The 15,698-nt window shown below is 32.1% G+C and overlaps 2 protein-coding genes across 3 annotated transcripts; one reads left to right on the top strand and one right to left on the bottom strand.

Annotated features, from left to right (window-relative positions):
* On the top strand, window positions 562-9,319 carry LOC109345385 (serine/threonine-protein phosphatase PP1-like). Of its 2 annotated transcripts, none has more exons than XM_019584356.1 (4): window positions 562-1,011; window positions 6,866-7,425; window positions 7,775-7,996; window positions 8,623-8,828. In XM_019584356.1, exons 1-4 carry the CDS (start codon window positions 837-839, stop codon window positions 8,650-8,652), a joined length of 987 nt encoding a protein of 328 aa, XP_019439901.1. In that variant the 5' UTR covers window positions 562-836; the 3' UTR covers window positions 8,653-8,828. The 2 variants fall into 2 exon arrangements, with proteins under 2 accessions (XP_019439901.1, XP_019439902.1); XM_019584357.1 differs by lacking the exon at window positions 8,623-8,828 and adding an exon at window positions 8,916-9,319 and having other exon boundaries at window positions 563-1,011.
* On the bottom strand, window positions 11,833-14,044 carry LOC109345387 (phosphoenolpyruvate carboxylase kinase 1-like). Its single transcript, XM_019584360.1, has 2 exons — window positions 13,207-14,044; window positions 11,833-12,228 (listed from the first exon to the last, which is right to left on the bottom strand). The coding sequence occupies exons 1-2, from the start codon at window positions 13,976-13,978 to the stop codon at window positions 12,191-12,193; spliced, it is 810 nt and encodes a 269-aa protein (XP_019439905.1). The 5' UTR covers window positions 13,979-14,044; the 3' UTR covers window positions 11,833-12,190.

Genomic DNA, 15,698 nt, shown 5'->3' on the forward strand with positions numbered 1-15,698 from the left:
AAACTCATATTGTACTCAATTTATACACCAAACAAAAAATTATAAAATTATTCCATATATACAACAAATCTACAACACCAAAGAGTAAAAAATCCTATTTAAATGATAGAGTCATATTTCAAATATCCCAAATTCGACTTAGGGACATGATAATATTTTTTTATTCCCCATACATTTGGGACCATATTCGTAGCAAATACTCAGTCTAATGTCTCATTCTTACATTCAAATCACTCTCTAATTTTTAATTGCATTCTAAGGGCATATAATATTTTTAATATGTTTTATGTATATAAAACTCTAGCATGCCATGAAGGTTTGTACGTTCTCTAAAAACAAGGTTGGTCTTTTATTTCTTCAAGCAACTACTTACAATATTTGCAAAATTTTTTAGCTAAGGGGCCCTTTCGAAATTAAAAAAAAAAACAGACCCTCTAAATAATTTAACCAAAATCATCTGAAAACAAACGGAGAATTTTCAATTTGTTACATTTTCAGGGGGCAATATAATATAATTGAAAAATGTTTATTGAGGAAAGCAACATTCACAATTTCCTATGTAAAAATAGAGAAAAGAGAAGGAACCCTAATCCATAAATCAAAGAAACTAATTCTCACTTTTCTTCTCCGATAAACAACAAAACCCTCTTATAATCTTCACTTCGTGTCCGTTTAAAAACGACGCCGTTGTGTTCGCAAAACGACAGAACCCCGATTCTGGTTCTCTATCCTTATATTCGAGGCATGTTATTATTCATCTGTGTTTCATAACATTCTTCGCAACAACAACAACAACATCATCATCGAAAGTTTCGATTTTTTGAGAGCGAAGAAAAATGGATCAAACACTTTTAGATGATATAATCAATCGATTGCTTGAAGTTCGTGGTCGTCCAGGGAAGCAAGTTCAGCTTTCAGAATCTGAGATCCGACAACTATGTGCAGCTTCTAGAGAGATTTTCTTGCAGCAACCTAATTTGTTGGAGCTTGAAGCACCCATTAAGATTTGTGGTAAAAAAATTATTTTTTTTATAATTACCATAATCACTATCTTTGCGGTAATATATTTATATATGTTGTTTTATTTGGGTTTAGCCTTTAGGGTTTGTTTGGATATGATTTGAGTGTTTTTAATTTGTATAATTATTATTGCTACCTGATTTAGTGAAGTCATATGTGGGTTTTATTGGTGTGGGTAATTTGATTTAACTTAAAATACTATATACTATTTTTTGGTTAGGAATTGAATGTTTCATGATATTTGCATGTTACTGTGTATACAAAGTTGGTGGCATATAAATTTGAATGAAGTATTTGAACTGTGTTGTCATGTTTTTAGTGTTGTGGTGACTGTGAGAATTAAGATTTAGAATGAGTGTAATTTCAGTTCTAAGAACATATTTACAGAAATGCTATGTTAGCTAATTTCTAATGGAAAATATATGGAAGAATGTTCATGTATGAATTGATATTTGAAACTAGTGTTGCCAGCTTGTGCTGGATTTCACACTTCAGTTTGCCTCAACCTGATGATGATAACCTTTCTTCCTTTTCTTTCATTTGATAAATCAATAATCTGAGTCTGCTACTTCAATGAAACGCCTCGTCTGGCTAAGACTCACAAAGACTGAATATCCATTTCCACTATGTCCTTGAACTACTTTATGTTTTATTTTTACTTAGTTTATGTTGATGTCTTATTTTTGGAATTATTTTTAATTATGTCAATTATTTTAATAAATTGCTGCCTCAAATGATTGTGGTGGTTGACACACCATGTCCACATCTACATTGAGGCTTTGCACCTTAAGCCCCCTTGTTCTTAGTGTCCTTCATTGAAACTTTAATCGAATAAAAGCAGGAAAAAATAGTTTAGACTCCAATTGAAATATATTACGGTATAACTGGATGCTGGAGTAATGTTGCAGTGGGACACATGGGCTGAAATGAGTTAATGGAGTTTTAAAATGTGAAAATATGCGTGAAGGCCTCTCCTTGTAGTTTAGTCCCTTATTTTTGTAATGCTTTTCCATTGAGTCTTATTGAACCATTGTTTGTGTGGGCCATAAAGAAGTCCAAACCTAGAGATTCAGTATTGATAAGATTAAATAATTTACTACTTTAAAAGGATTGTGTGCTACTATATGATTCATCTTCATGGCATTATACAATTATTGAAATGAAGGGCATCTAGTGTGCTTTTGACTCAAGCATATCACCTTTGCACCAGTGTGAGTGATTATTTAACACTGAAATGTCATGTGACAAAAGAAAGGTAACGAGGTACTTTGGAAGAAACAACATTATTAAGTGAAAATATGAAATCGTTGGGATCCAGTTTTGTGGAGTAAGTTCATCAAAGTCAATGAACTATTCCCGGGAAGTTTAAGATATGTGCAATATTTCAAACTTTTTTATTAGGTTTGTATAGCCTCGGCGCAACGGTAAAGTTGCTTGCCTTATGACGTGGAGGTCATGAGTTTAAATCTTGGAAACAACCTTTTCACTTTCAGGGGTAAGGTTGCGTATATTTATCCTCCTTAGAGTAGACTAGGTTATTGTTGTATCTAGTAGTTGAAGTGTTCAAGCTAACTTTCCTTTAACTCTCATTGGAAAGGCAGAGGAGTGGTTCTTGGATTAGCCCCACATATCTAAGATAATTGGAACCTGGTGGAGGAGAAAGTCATGAACAAACACTTTCTGCAAGGAATCTTCATGGATATGAAGACTGCCATATCCACTTTTGTGCAACCAATTGGTGAAACTCTCTGTGAATCTTGTGATAGATTCAAATCCATGCTAAGGAAGTGTCCAAATCACGGGTTTGATGTGCAAACCCAAATCTATATCTTCATCAATGGATTACAACAACATCATAAGTGGATCTTGAATGCAACTGTGAGTGAGCGGGTGTTAACAAAACCCCAGCAAGAGGCCATTGACATCATTGAGTCCATGGCCCTTAATGATAAAAAAAGTTAGCATCAAAGAGGACTCCCACAAAAGTGGGTGAAATCTTTGAATTGAGCCCAACAAATGCTATGTTGGCTCAACACAAACTGCTTCAATAACAAATGGATGAAGTATCCCTGAACCTCAATGATCTGCCTAAACAATTCAGGGAATCTTCAAAGAAGCAAGTTTTCAGATGCGACAACTATGCTGATGATCATGAAATAAGTCATTGTCAGACTTAGAACGAGGAAGTCTATTTTGTCCACAGTCCTCCAAGATAGAATTTTCAGAACAACTACCCAAGTGGAGGTAATCAATTTCAAGGGAATCAGCCTTAGAGGCAGGACAATCCCCAAAAACCACCATCTCAATTCTATCCATTAGTACCAACATCCAACTCAAGATAAAAGTATTAAACTGGAAGACACACTAAACCAATTCATGCAAATGACCATGTCCAACCAGAAAAATACTGATGCTTCCCTTAGAAACACGGAGATTCAAATTGGGTAGCTTGCCAAACATTTGGCTGAAAATCATAAAAGAACATTTTCAGCCAATACAGAAATCAATCCAAGGGAGCATTGCAATGACATCTTGAGAGATGAAACCAACTCATCTGAGCAGTAGAATGGGGATAGTAAAAAAATCAGAATTGTAGGTAACATACGTCAAGCTAGTGACGGTAAAGAAGTGTTTGTTGGGAGACAAATATATAAATATATGTTTTTCATCATTAATTATTATTTATTCTTTAAATTTCATTTTGAAAGAGAAAACTGAGAATGTATTTGGTAGCTTGCCAAACATTTGGCTGAAAATCAGAAAAGAACGTTTTCAGCCAATACAAAAGTCAATCAAAGGGAGCATTGCAATGTCATCTTCAAGGGTGAAACCAGCTCATCTCAGCAGTAGAATGGGGATAGTAAAAAAAACAGAATTGTATGTAACATACGTCAAGCTAGTGACAGTAAAGAAGTGTTTGTTGGGAGGCAAATCCAATACATTTTGGATATATATAAATATATGTTTTTCATCATTAATTATTATTTTATTCTTTAAATTCATTTTGAAAGAGAAAACTGAGAAAATAATTTTTTGGTCCTCAACATTTTTGAAAATCAACTAAGAGGGAAAATGAGTAGATTTTTTTGGGCTAAGCCATGGGCCTAGCCATGAGCCAAGCTGGCCCAACAAGGGCTAAGCCAAACACGGTCAACATGCTGACTAGGCGTTTGACGCCTTGTTGGACAGCCACATGGGTGAAAATCTTGCAAAAGTGTATTTCCCTTATCCTCTTATCCTTTTGAAATCTCACCCCATTGAAGACCCCTTTTGATCGAAAATTTCCCTCTAACTCTCATTTTTGAAAGACCAAAAAGTGATATTCTCTAAAAAGCTTATCATCTCTTTCATTTTTAAAGCTTTACTCTTTTAACATAAAATTGCTTGACAACATCCAAGGAGAACATCTTTTTGGGTTGTGAAACTTGTCCATCCAAATTTCATCACTAAGAGCATGAAGCCACCAAATTCCTCCTCCTCTAAGTTGATAATCTTTTCCAAGATCGGTGGACTTTTGAGAGTAATTTCCTTGAACTTATGTTTGACATCTTTAGAGTAAACTTGTTGCATTTCTTGGATTCCTCAGCAAGTAAGGCCTTTCTATGAGAAAATCCTTCCACTCCTAAAAATATTCACACACAAATTTTCCATTCCTAGGTGTTAGAAACATAATTTTAAGGCATTTTGTCAAGTAGGCATACAATATTTTCTCAAGCTTCATTCAACTCTTTTCAAAGTTCTAGTTGTGAACATGCTTTACTAATTTTATGATGTCTTGAGAATGTCAAAACAGCCCCAACATCATACTTTTTCAATCAAACAAGAATAAATTCACAAAAAGTGTCCAAGTAAAAAAAATTCGAAGTCTTTGCTTGTATTATAAATAACAAAACAACCCCATAGCTTAAATGATACATCCAAAACAGAATTCTTTGATGTTCTTAAGGCTATTGGTTCATGAAAAAGTGGTGACACAGACAAAGTTCAAACAATTTGCAAGGAATCATGTTTTTGAGCATGTATGAACTTTTTTTCCTTAAGGAATGTTTGAAATGAGTCTTTAAGCCAAATCAAAATAATTACCAGCCACAAAACAGAATTCAATGTGGTTAGAGTTTTGAAATTTGGAACACGATTTTGACTTTAAAACTTGCGCAATTTCCTAACCATTTTTACCACTTGGTGGAGCCATTTTTCAAACACTTTGTGTGACCAAACTGTGGCTCTTTTTGCTTTCCTCATTATTTTCTTCAAATATCATGTTTAAGGCACATTTGGTCACAAATTCTATGGCTCAACCGAATTTATGTTTTGAGCAAAAAAAGTGTAGAAAATTTTATACTTCAAAACATGTTTTTTATCTTAGAAATTTTTTCACATGCAAATGGTTTCAATCATGTTCAATAATAACCAACACAAATATTTATAATAAAAAAGGCAAGGACAATCAACAATGGGGTGAGATTTTAAAAGGATAAGGGAAATTCTCTTTTTAAAGATTTTCATCCATGTGGTTGTCAAGCAAGGTGCCCAGTCAGCATGTCGACCGTGTTTGGCTTGGCCCTTGTTAGGCCATCATGGCTCATGGCTAGGCCCATGGCATATAAAAAGAACTTCCTCGTTTTGAGTCCGACAATGACCCATTTCATGATCATCAACACAATTGTCGCATCTGAAAACTTCATTCTTTGAAGATTCCCTTATTTGTTTTGTTAGATCATTAAGTTTTTGGAGTACTTTATCTAGTTGTTGTTGAAACAGTTTGTGTTGAGCCAACATAGCATCTGTTTCGCTCAATTCAAGGAGTCATCTTTGACGCTGACTTTTTTAACACTAAGAGTCATGGACTCAATGATGTCAATAGCCTCATGCGGAGGGTTTTGTTAACAGCTGCCCACCCGCAGTTGCATTCAAGATCTACTTATGTTATTATTGTAATCCGTTGATGAAGATACATGTTTGGGTTTGCACATCAAACCCGTCGTTGTTTGGACACTTCCTTAGCATGGATTTGAATCTATCCCAAGATTCACATAGACTTTCACCAACTGGTTGCACAAAAGTGGATATGATAGTCTTCATATCCATGAACTTTCCTTGCGGAAAGTGTCTGTGCATGAATTTCTCCTCCACCAAGTTCCAATTATTTTGGATTTGTGGGGGCAAATCCAAAAGCCACTCAGTGGCCTTTCCAATGAGTTAAAGGAAAGAGCATGTGAAGAAAACTTTCAGTTATATGATAAGCTTGGAATTTCTTAATGTCTTCTACATGCAGTGTCTTGTTGAGCTTAAATTAAAGCTTGTCTATATGAAGCTGTTTTAAGTGTGCTATTTGTAAAACTGCAAAGAGTTGAAATATGCATTCCCTTACTCTTGTGAGAAGATTGACTTCAAAAATAATTTACCATAAACATTAGTTCTTGTTGTCCCAAGTTACCAGCTTTACCATCTCAACTATATTGTTTGTAGCGCTGAAACTTTTCTCTATGTTGGTAAACTAATATGTGGTATAACCAGTTATGAAGTGTTTGGTAATTGAAGTTTATATATTCATGAATGCAAATAATAACTCTGCTAGCAGTTAATTGGAATGAACAATACTTCAATGGATGTGAAACAGAATGTAGCAATATGAAATGTTGTTTGTGTTTGATGCATCTTTGTCGTACCTGGCTTCACATTGTTTTGCAAGTTACAAGGATCTTCATTTTTGTAGACATAATTCATCTTTACATCTATTGTACTCTGTCCTTGCTATTATCAGTACAGCCACATATTATTTCCTCTCAGAAAAGAAAAGTATCTTGTGCAATGATTTCTAAATATACTTTTGTTGGTCTTCCAGGTGACGTACATGGTCAATATTCTGATCTTTTAAGGCTTTTTGAGTACGGTGGATTACCTCCTGAGGCAAACTACTTGTTTTTGGGGGATTATGTGGATAGAGGGAAGCAGAGTTTAGAAACAATATGCCTTCTCCTTGCTTACAAAGTAAAATATCATGAGAACTTTTTCCTTTTGAGGGGAAACCATGAATGTGCTTCTATAAATCGTATCTACGGATTTTATGATGAGTGTAAAAGAAGGTTCAATGTAAGGTTGTGGAAGACATTTACAGACTGTTTCAATTGCCTGCCCGTGGCAGCTCTCGTTGATGAAAAGATCTTGTGTATGCATGGGGGGCTTTCTCCTGACTTAGTTAATTTGGACCAGATTAGAACTCTTCAGCGGCCCACTGATGTGCCCGATAGCGGTTTGCTTTGTGACCTCCTTTGGTCGGATCCGAGCAAAGAGGTCCAAGGTTGGGGAATGAATGACCGGGGAGTTTCATATACATTTGGTGCTGATAAGGTCGCCGAGTTTCTTGAGAAACAAGATTTAGATCTTGTTTGCCGTGCTCATCAGGTTAAACTCTTGCCTTTGGTGTTCAATGTGTTGCCAGGTTTTCAGGGTTGTGTTTTGTATGCTCATTTCCATTACTAAAATGACTATGAAATATATTTGCAGCAATCCTAATCTATGGTCTCAGGAGTATTAGTTTATTACAGTTGCTATATTTTGTGTACTCGGAATTACTGTTTGTCATGTAAATATGATACTAATTTATGCACCGAGTCTAAGTATCTCCTGTTAAATGCTGTTCATTAGCTTATAGTGCTTCATTCTACTCATTACATATTTAGATTGAAGGACAGTAAGTCTCAGTCGGCTGTGCTATTAAATTTAAATTTGATTTTCAATATTATCTCACCAGGTGGTTGAGGATGGATATGAGTTTTTTGCTAACCGACAGCTTGTAACAATATTTTCTGCACCTAATTACTGTGGGGAGTTTGACAATGCTGGTGCTATGATGAGTGTTGATGAGACACTAATGTGCTCTTTCCAAATATTAAAGCCAGCTAATAAAAGGGCGAAGCTCAATTTCGGAAGCACAACCACTACTAAGCCTGGAAACTCTCCAGCAGGTGTAAAGGTAGGAGAGATAGTTTAATATTTGCTGATGCAATACATACATAAAATTGGTAATTACTTATGCTATGTGTAGATATTTCTGAATTTTAACCTTCATAGTGAATTGGCCTTTTCATGCAGACTGATCAATTATTCTGTCGGGCCAAAACTTAATTTGTGAATGTATTATAGAGGATTTAGAGTACAATTAAAAAATAAGTGCATGATTTCACAAACTGAATTTCAACCTTCTAAAAGTAATACTTGAAACAGTTGCTAGTCATAATTACACCAAACTTGGAGATAAAGATGCCTCAGACTAGATGAAAAGCTTAGTTTGTGAATGTGTTAAAGGAATTAGATTATAACTAAGTGCATGGTTAATGTTTGCATGATTACACAAACTGAATTTCAACCTTCTCAAGGCAATATTTGAAAAGTTGCTTGTCCTGTTTATACAAAATTTGGAGATAAGTTGCTTAGACCTGCTGACTAGCTTGTTCTTGCACACCGATTCCTAGTTTTTTCCATGAGAAATATTTCCCTGTTTTCATGTTTAAAATTTTGTGAATTTATAATGATTCAGTCATTTGCAGCATAATTAGGATTACTGGTAATTTGTAATTATCTTCTAATTTCATGTGCTAGTCACGATTGAAAACATTGGGGGCAATGTAAAAGCTACATAGCACACAGCTTTTCAGCCAAAAAACACAATGATGCAACCAAAGCCCTTGGAAGAATCAATGCTTCAAATGGTCCTCATCTTAATGATGATTAATGTTGCATTCATTTTGTTTTTGGTGTAAAGTTTGTGCTGAATATGAGAACTTTTAAGCAGCATTTCCTTATCAATCAGCATTTACTGGTGTCCATGTTTTTATTCTTCCAATGTTTGTATTTGATGCATTTACTGGTATGATATAATTTTCCTCTTGCAGTCCTTCCTTGGTTAAGAGAATGAAAGTACTTTTGGTGAAAAGGGTTGCTGCCACAACAGGTCAGCTTGTTCTTGAAGATGTAATTGTTTCAAGAAAAGGAATGTTGAGTTCCATTGGTCTCTCCTATGATATTTCTGAATTGTGAACCAAAGGGATACACCATCATGAACTATGTAGATCATTGTTTTTTTTAACTGGTACAAATTTGCATTTCGGGATGGAGAGCCATGATCTCCTTGTTTTCATTGTAAGGTTATAGTTGGTATATCTTGTTCTGAGTTGTAAACTTATCAAGCATGGATAGATAATCTGTGCATCTGTTGCTGAAAATTATTCAAAACTGGTCATAAAATTGGTATATGGATGCAATTGAGATTGGCAAAAGGAGAATGGTTTAGTTATTGTTAATGTTTTTTGTTTTCCATTTTGCTTTGTAGAAATCCTGTTAGTATGGATCTCCTTCATTTCACTAAGTACCTCTCAAGTCTAAAACCTTTTTCTGGAGGCATAAGTTATCTGAGATAAAGATCCTCATGTGTTTTGAAATATTGGCATAACTGTGGTCTATATATCACTTAATGTTATTGATTGAAAAAGTATACTTGAGTTAAAAGTTAGTAATTAAGTATTTTATTGATAAATCATAACAAATGATATATGAAGTGATACAATTTGTGGGATAGAAGATATGCTCATAAATAGGGGTGGCAATTTGATGAGTTTGATAGATTTGGATTTGGATCTTAATGGATGGATAAAAAACTATCCACTAATTCATATAAATTTATTACATCATATTTTTAAATTATTCAATTCATCCATATCTAATGGATTTCAATCCATCCATGTATCCATTTTAATAGATTGGATGGATGGATGGATATTTAACCTTCTTTTTTTAATTTGAACAAAACAATTTTAATAAAGCAATTTGAAGAAAAAATTCGTTTAAAAATTATTATTTAATAAATCATTTTTAAATATTATTTTTAAAAAATTACTCTTAAAATGTGCTTTTTTGATAAGCACTTTTACAAATTGCTTTTTTGATAAGCACTTCTAAAAATGTGAATTTGTGAATTTTTTTATAAGCACTCTTATTCGCAGGAATCTCTGGTGTAACATAATTGGCAGGGGTATAAAAGTTCAATTCTGTTTTTGACACAATTTAATGACGGAACCTAACATCAAGATATGGTTTAGTTCTACTTAATTAACCGCAAATTTTATTTAGGTACCAAACTGAACTGTTCATTAATGGTTCGATTCCATGGTTTTTCAACTTATTTAAAGAAAATCTTTTAAGAAATAGATGAATAAAATTTGTAATGTATAGAGTCAACTAAATAAATACTAAACACATCAATAATAAATTATTTAGTACTTTTTCTAGTAAAACAATAATAATTCAACATCTCAACACACTACAAATTTGAAATTTTAGTCCACAATGTCCAACAAAATTTAAGAATGACAAACTTGGTATCAATATTTTAGTTCAACATTAACGTCTAATACTCCACATCATTAGTAATATCCTCAAGTTCTTTATTTTTTTTTAGTTCCTTAGTTTTTTATTTAATTAATTTCATCTCTAAATATTGATAAAATGTATACTAATTTTTTAGTTTTATTTATATTTTCTCAATGGATAACAGAGATAATAGATATTTAAGTTTGTTTACTAATTTATTTTTTCTATTTGCGTCTTATTTATAGCTTATATCTATTAGAAATCCTAAATTCTTAATCATATTTTATCTCCTAACTTTAAAGCTTAATCATTCAAATATAAAAAAAATTATTTTTTAATATGCGGTTCGGTTCTAACGGTTTCAAAATTTTAAAACTGTGAACCGAACTAAACTTAAATCGGCTAAATAAAAAAAAGCTGAACCGAACCGCCGAAACCAAACCGAACCGCGGAGCCGAACCGAACCGCATTTTATGGTTTAGCTCGGTTTCAAGTTTAAACCGGAACCGCTTACACTCCTAATATTTGGGACTTCCATAAGTTATATACAACAGTTTATCATCCTAAAACTTTTCATTTTATTATTATATTATCACATAAGTCAATAACAAAAATGATATATTTATACTTTGCATTAAGATGTTGAGGTAAAGTACTAAGACTAAAATCGTTTATACTTTTTTGATAAACACTTTTTTAAATCACAATTGCAATTTTCAACTTTTGTAAAATATGTGGGATTGTGCTTAGAAAGGTGAGAGAGATTTTTTATATTAATATTGAATTAATTGAGGAAAATTTTGTTTTTATTTTTATTTTTTTGGATGAATCAAGTATCCATCCAAATGGATATAACAATGGATATCCATTGGATATAATAGATGAATTTGAATTCATCCATTATCAATACTATGCATTAGATTATACCCATTTAAATCCATTAATTCTAACTGATAAATTTAGATCGATTTAATTTGGATGGATTTTGGATTATTAATAATTTTGCAACCCTACTCACAAATCATCTATACCTAAGATTTCCCTTACACTATGAATGGGCTAGCAGTAAGGGTTTTGAGTTGTTTGCATGAAATTATAGGTATGAACGTTGCCATAATAATTAGAGGTAACAAGAAAATTTATCAGAATATTGGTGATTTTTCCCCCATTTACAATGTAAACTTATCCCCTATCACTTATTGTTATTCTTCAATAGTAATTTGATTCTTTGAAGTTAATTATATCTGCACTTAACTTGATTACACATCATAACACTAAGGATGTGACATTTTTGTGTGGCGGATTTAGCTGCATCAGTGAATGATATGAACATCCATTACAGTTTTATTCTAATTTAATCAACTGTGGTTTCCAGCATAATTGTAAATCCAATGAAAATTACACATTAAACAACATATCTGCAGATTAAAACCAGAAAATTACAAAGCCGAAAGCATTTATTATATTAACAAAATCTCCTCACACTCAGTTTTTACATGACAGAAAAACAAGAAGAGTAAATGAAGGAGATTCATGATTCTCAACTCAACCACATATTCATGGAACCAAGGTAAAGTAAAAAAGAAAGTAAAGGAAAATCTAAGTAGCATCATAAGAAATTACAGGAACCTGCTACCCTGTTTTCCTCTGCTTCCAGTAGACTTAACATTCACACTACCATAGTAAATACTATTTCCAGAAACAACAGCAAGTTATAGGCTGCAAAACTAGCTATACATATAAAAGAAAGTAGTAGCATAGTTCTTGATCCATTGCAACTCTTCTTATTTTTCAATTCAGATCAACTTGTCTCTCCTCGGCTCAAGATCCAAGGATGCACTGCAAAACCAACATCACAACAATTAGCACCAAATTTTTTAACAAATGAAGAAGCTTCTGTAGAATGATTAAAGATTATTTACTATATTGAGATCTGTTCATTCTATGAGAAAACATAGGATACATTTTTAATTTCTCTATAGAAACTCAAATAGAGGGTATGAAGCATTGACACTTCAATATCCTTCATAAAGATAGTTTTCAACCTAAAGTTAGTATTCCTATACTTTTTGGATGTATGCCTTACATGGTTAAGTTACGTACACTCTCGTCACTTTTCACATTAATTTAATGAGACCTTTATGACGAACTTGCTAATTTTAGTAGACATACATAAGAGTAAATGGGAGAATTATGTATCTATGCTCCGATATTCTCCGACACTTTTAAAATGCTTTTCTGATACCTATCCAAACACCCAAATGACCCTACAAAAGCATTTTAGGAGAGATAAAGATAGAAAAACATTCCACACAATCAAGTAAAAGAGAGGAACATAACTTTCAATTTATCAATTGGATAGAGAAAAAAAAAATGAATTAAAGACAGGATGTGTATATCATAAAAAAGAAAAAAAAAAGTAATGTATATGCATAATGATAATTAGGATTTAACAAAATTGATACTATTCTCACTATGTGCAATAAATAGTTATGTCTTTCCAATTTCAATCACAATCCATATGCACAAACCAAGCATACTTATCATGTATCTTTATTCATGTATCTTTATTCTTTTAAGAATAATAATACAAATGAATGATGGATAATATCATGTATCTCTATAATGTACAAACAATGCACAAATTTTACACTCATGTTTTTTCTTTTTCTTTTTCAAATCAGTACTACAAATGAATAAAAAAAAGAGAAGTATCGCTGCCCTATAACAAATTTGATTATTCTCAAGCCATCATTATAGAAATCATCATTTTATAGAATGAAGTATATAAAAGTAAAAGAGAAGGTAGAAACATACTTAAGACTTGTTGAGCAGAGAACCTTCTAGAAGCATCCTTACAAATCATATTCCTCAATAAATCCTTAGCAGAAGAAGACACAGACCTAAACAACCTTGAAGGAAACCTAAGATTACCCCTAACAACAGCCTCAAAAATCTGAACAGCATCATCACCATAAAACGGTGGAATTCCAACCAACATCATATACAAAATCACACCACAACTCCAAACATCAACTTTCTCATCATACTCCCTCCCCATCAATATTTCCGGCGCCACGTAATACGGCGTCCCAACGATCCCACTCATCATCTTCTCCTCACTAAACCACTCTGCAGACCCAAAGTCACCCAATTTAAGAATACCCATCGAATCGAAAAGGATGTTGTCTGGTTTGAGATCACGATGAGCCACTCCGAGCCGGTGACAATGGTTAATAGCTGAAATAAGCTGAACCATTACAGAAGCTGATTGTGGCTCAGATAAAGTGTTTTGGAAGATTTTGTCAAATAGGGTTAGGGGTTGACAGAGTTCCATTACAATGGTTAAAACGTCGTCGTCTTGGCTGACGTCATAGATTTGGAGGATGTTAGGGTGAGGAGAGAGAAGGGTCATGTATTTGGGTTCGTTTTGAAGACACTCGCGATCAGTTGAATCAGTTAAAACGGTTTTGTTGATGATTTTGCAAGCGTAGATTTCGTTGGTTGTTATATCGAAGCAACGGTAAATGGTGCCAAAACGACCACGACCAATTTCTTCACACAATTCGTATTGGGTTGTTGTGCACATTCTTTTTCTTTTGCTCTTATGTTAGGTTGGGGTGGTTATACACTGTTTCTTTATACTTATAGAGGAGGAACTAAGACAAGAGTGTTGTGAGGTCTCTATTATGGAATGGGTCCTATTTGTTATTTTATTTTGTGTCTCTGTTCAATAAAAAATTCTTATTTAATTTAAAGTAAAAATTATAATAATATAAATTAATATTTTATACTATTGTATGAAATTTTATTGACTTAATATATAGAAATAGGACTTTCTTAAGATAAAGGATCCTTATGCTTTACATGAGAGATTACTTCTTCTTATATAAAAATAAAATAAAATTTAAAACACAAAAAATAATATTTTTATTAACTCAAAAGATTTGGAAGGAGTGGGGCAGTCTTATGGATTTTATTATGTTACTTGCATTCTACTTTATTATTATTGAATGGTTCAAATTTCTTTTTAAAATAAATTGGAATAACATATTATCTTATTAAATTTTATGTCCAAGAAAAAATGATATATTTCACCTATAAACTAATCACTATTCTATACAAAAATGATAAGTGATTATCACTATCTAAATTCTCTCTTTTAAAATATTAATTTCATATTGATATTTATTTGTTGAAGGTTTTTAATTAATAGATGAGAGTTTATATTCTTATATAATTTTCTTGAGTAAAATTTATATCTACTTTATTAAATTATATTAATTAAATAGTAAATATAAACAACACCATACTATTGATAGTTTAGATGATGGATTGACATCATATGGTTCTACAAATTCTTTAAAATGAAAATTCATCAAATTTTAACCAATGAGAGATATATACACAGACATGTTAGAATATTGTTGTTTCATCTTTATAATTAGCTTTTATTATTATATAAAATCATTATAGAAAGTAATTTATGATAAAGAACTTAAAGGATTAAAATATATAATTATTATTAAGCATGACTAAAAAAATGAAAAAAATTAATGCACCTGAATAACAAGAAATTATTTTAAATTAAAAAAGTATCATATTAGTTGTTTGAATTATTATTACTTCATATTTTAAGTATATTTTAAAGTGATTTCTGATTTTATTCTTAAAAACCTGAAATGATATAAATCTTTAAACTTTAATAATATAAAATTTACGTTTCAAAACAACAATAATATAAAATTTGGGTAATCACTTATTTGAGAATAATTAATAGGTTTTATTTAAAAAGACAGCATGAAAGGGATCCAAATTGGAACGGAATAAAGGAAGGGAATATTCGCTGGGTAGATACCAGCATTGAAAACACGCCACGTTTGAAACTCCAACGTTGGTATCACAAAATGGGTAGAGATCTACCGTCCTAAAACAATATACCATTTCATGTGCCACTGTTTGTAATTAGTTAAAAAAATAATTAATTATTAAAACTTTAATTTAGTTACATTTTTCAACTAATCATAATCACTGACACATTAAGTAACACACATTATAGGATGGCAGATGTGCTCACTACAAAATGGACCCTTCTGTCTTCTCATCATTGGATTTCAATTCTTCAAATTTCAAGTTGTGTTAATTAATATTATTAGATTAAAGACTCTTAAAAAATTAGAGATATATTGATTTTCAAAAGGAAAAAATCTTAGGTTGATATTTATTAAGGATGTTTGTCCTTTTAATATAAACTTTTAGAGATATGTTGGTACTTTTCAATTGTTAAATATATTTATGAAATCTAAAAG

This window comes from Lupinus angustifolius, chromosome LG04 (assembly GCF_001865875.1).
Source record: "Lupinus angustifolius cultivar Tanjil chromosome LG04, LupAngTanjil_v1.0, whole genome shotgun sequence".
Lineage (NCBI taxonomy): Eukaryota > Viridiplantae > Streptophyta > Magnoliopsida > Fabales > Fabaceae > Lupinus > Lupinus angustifolius.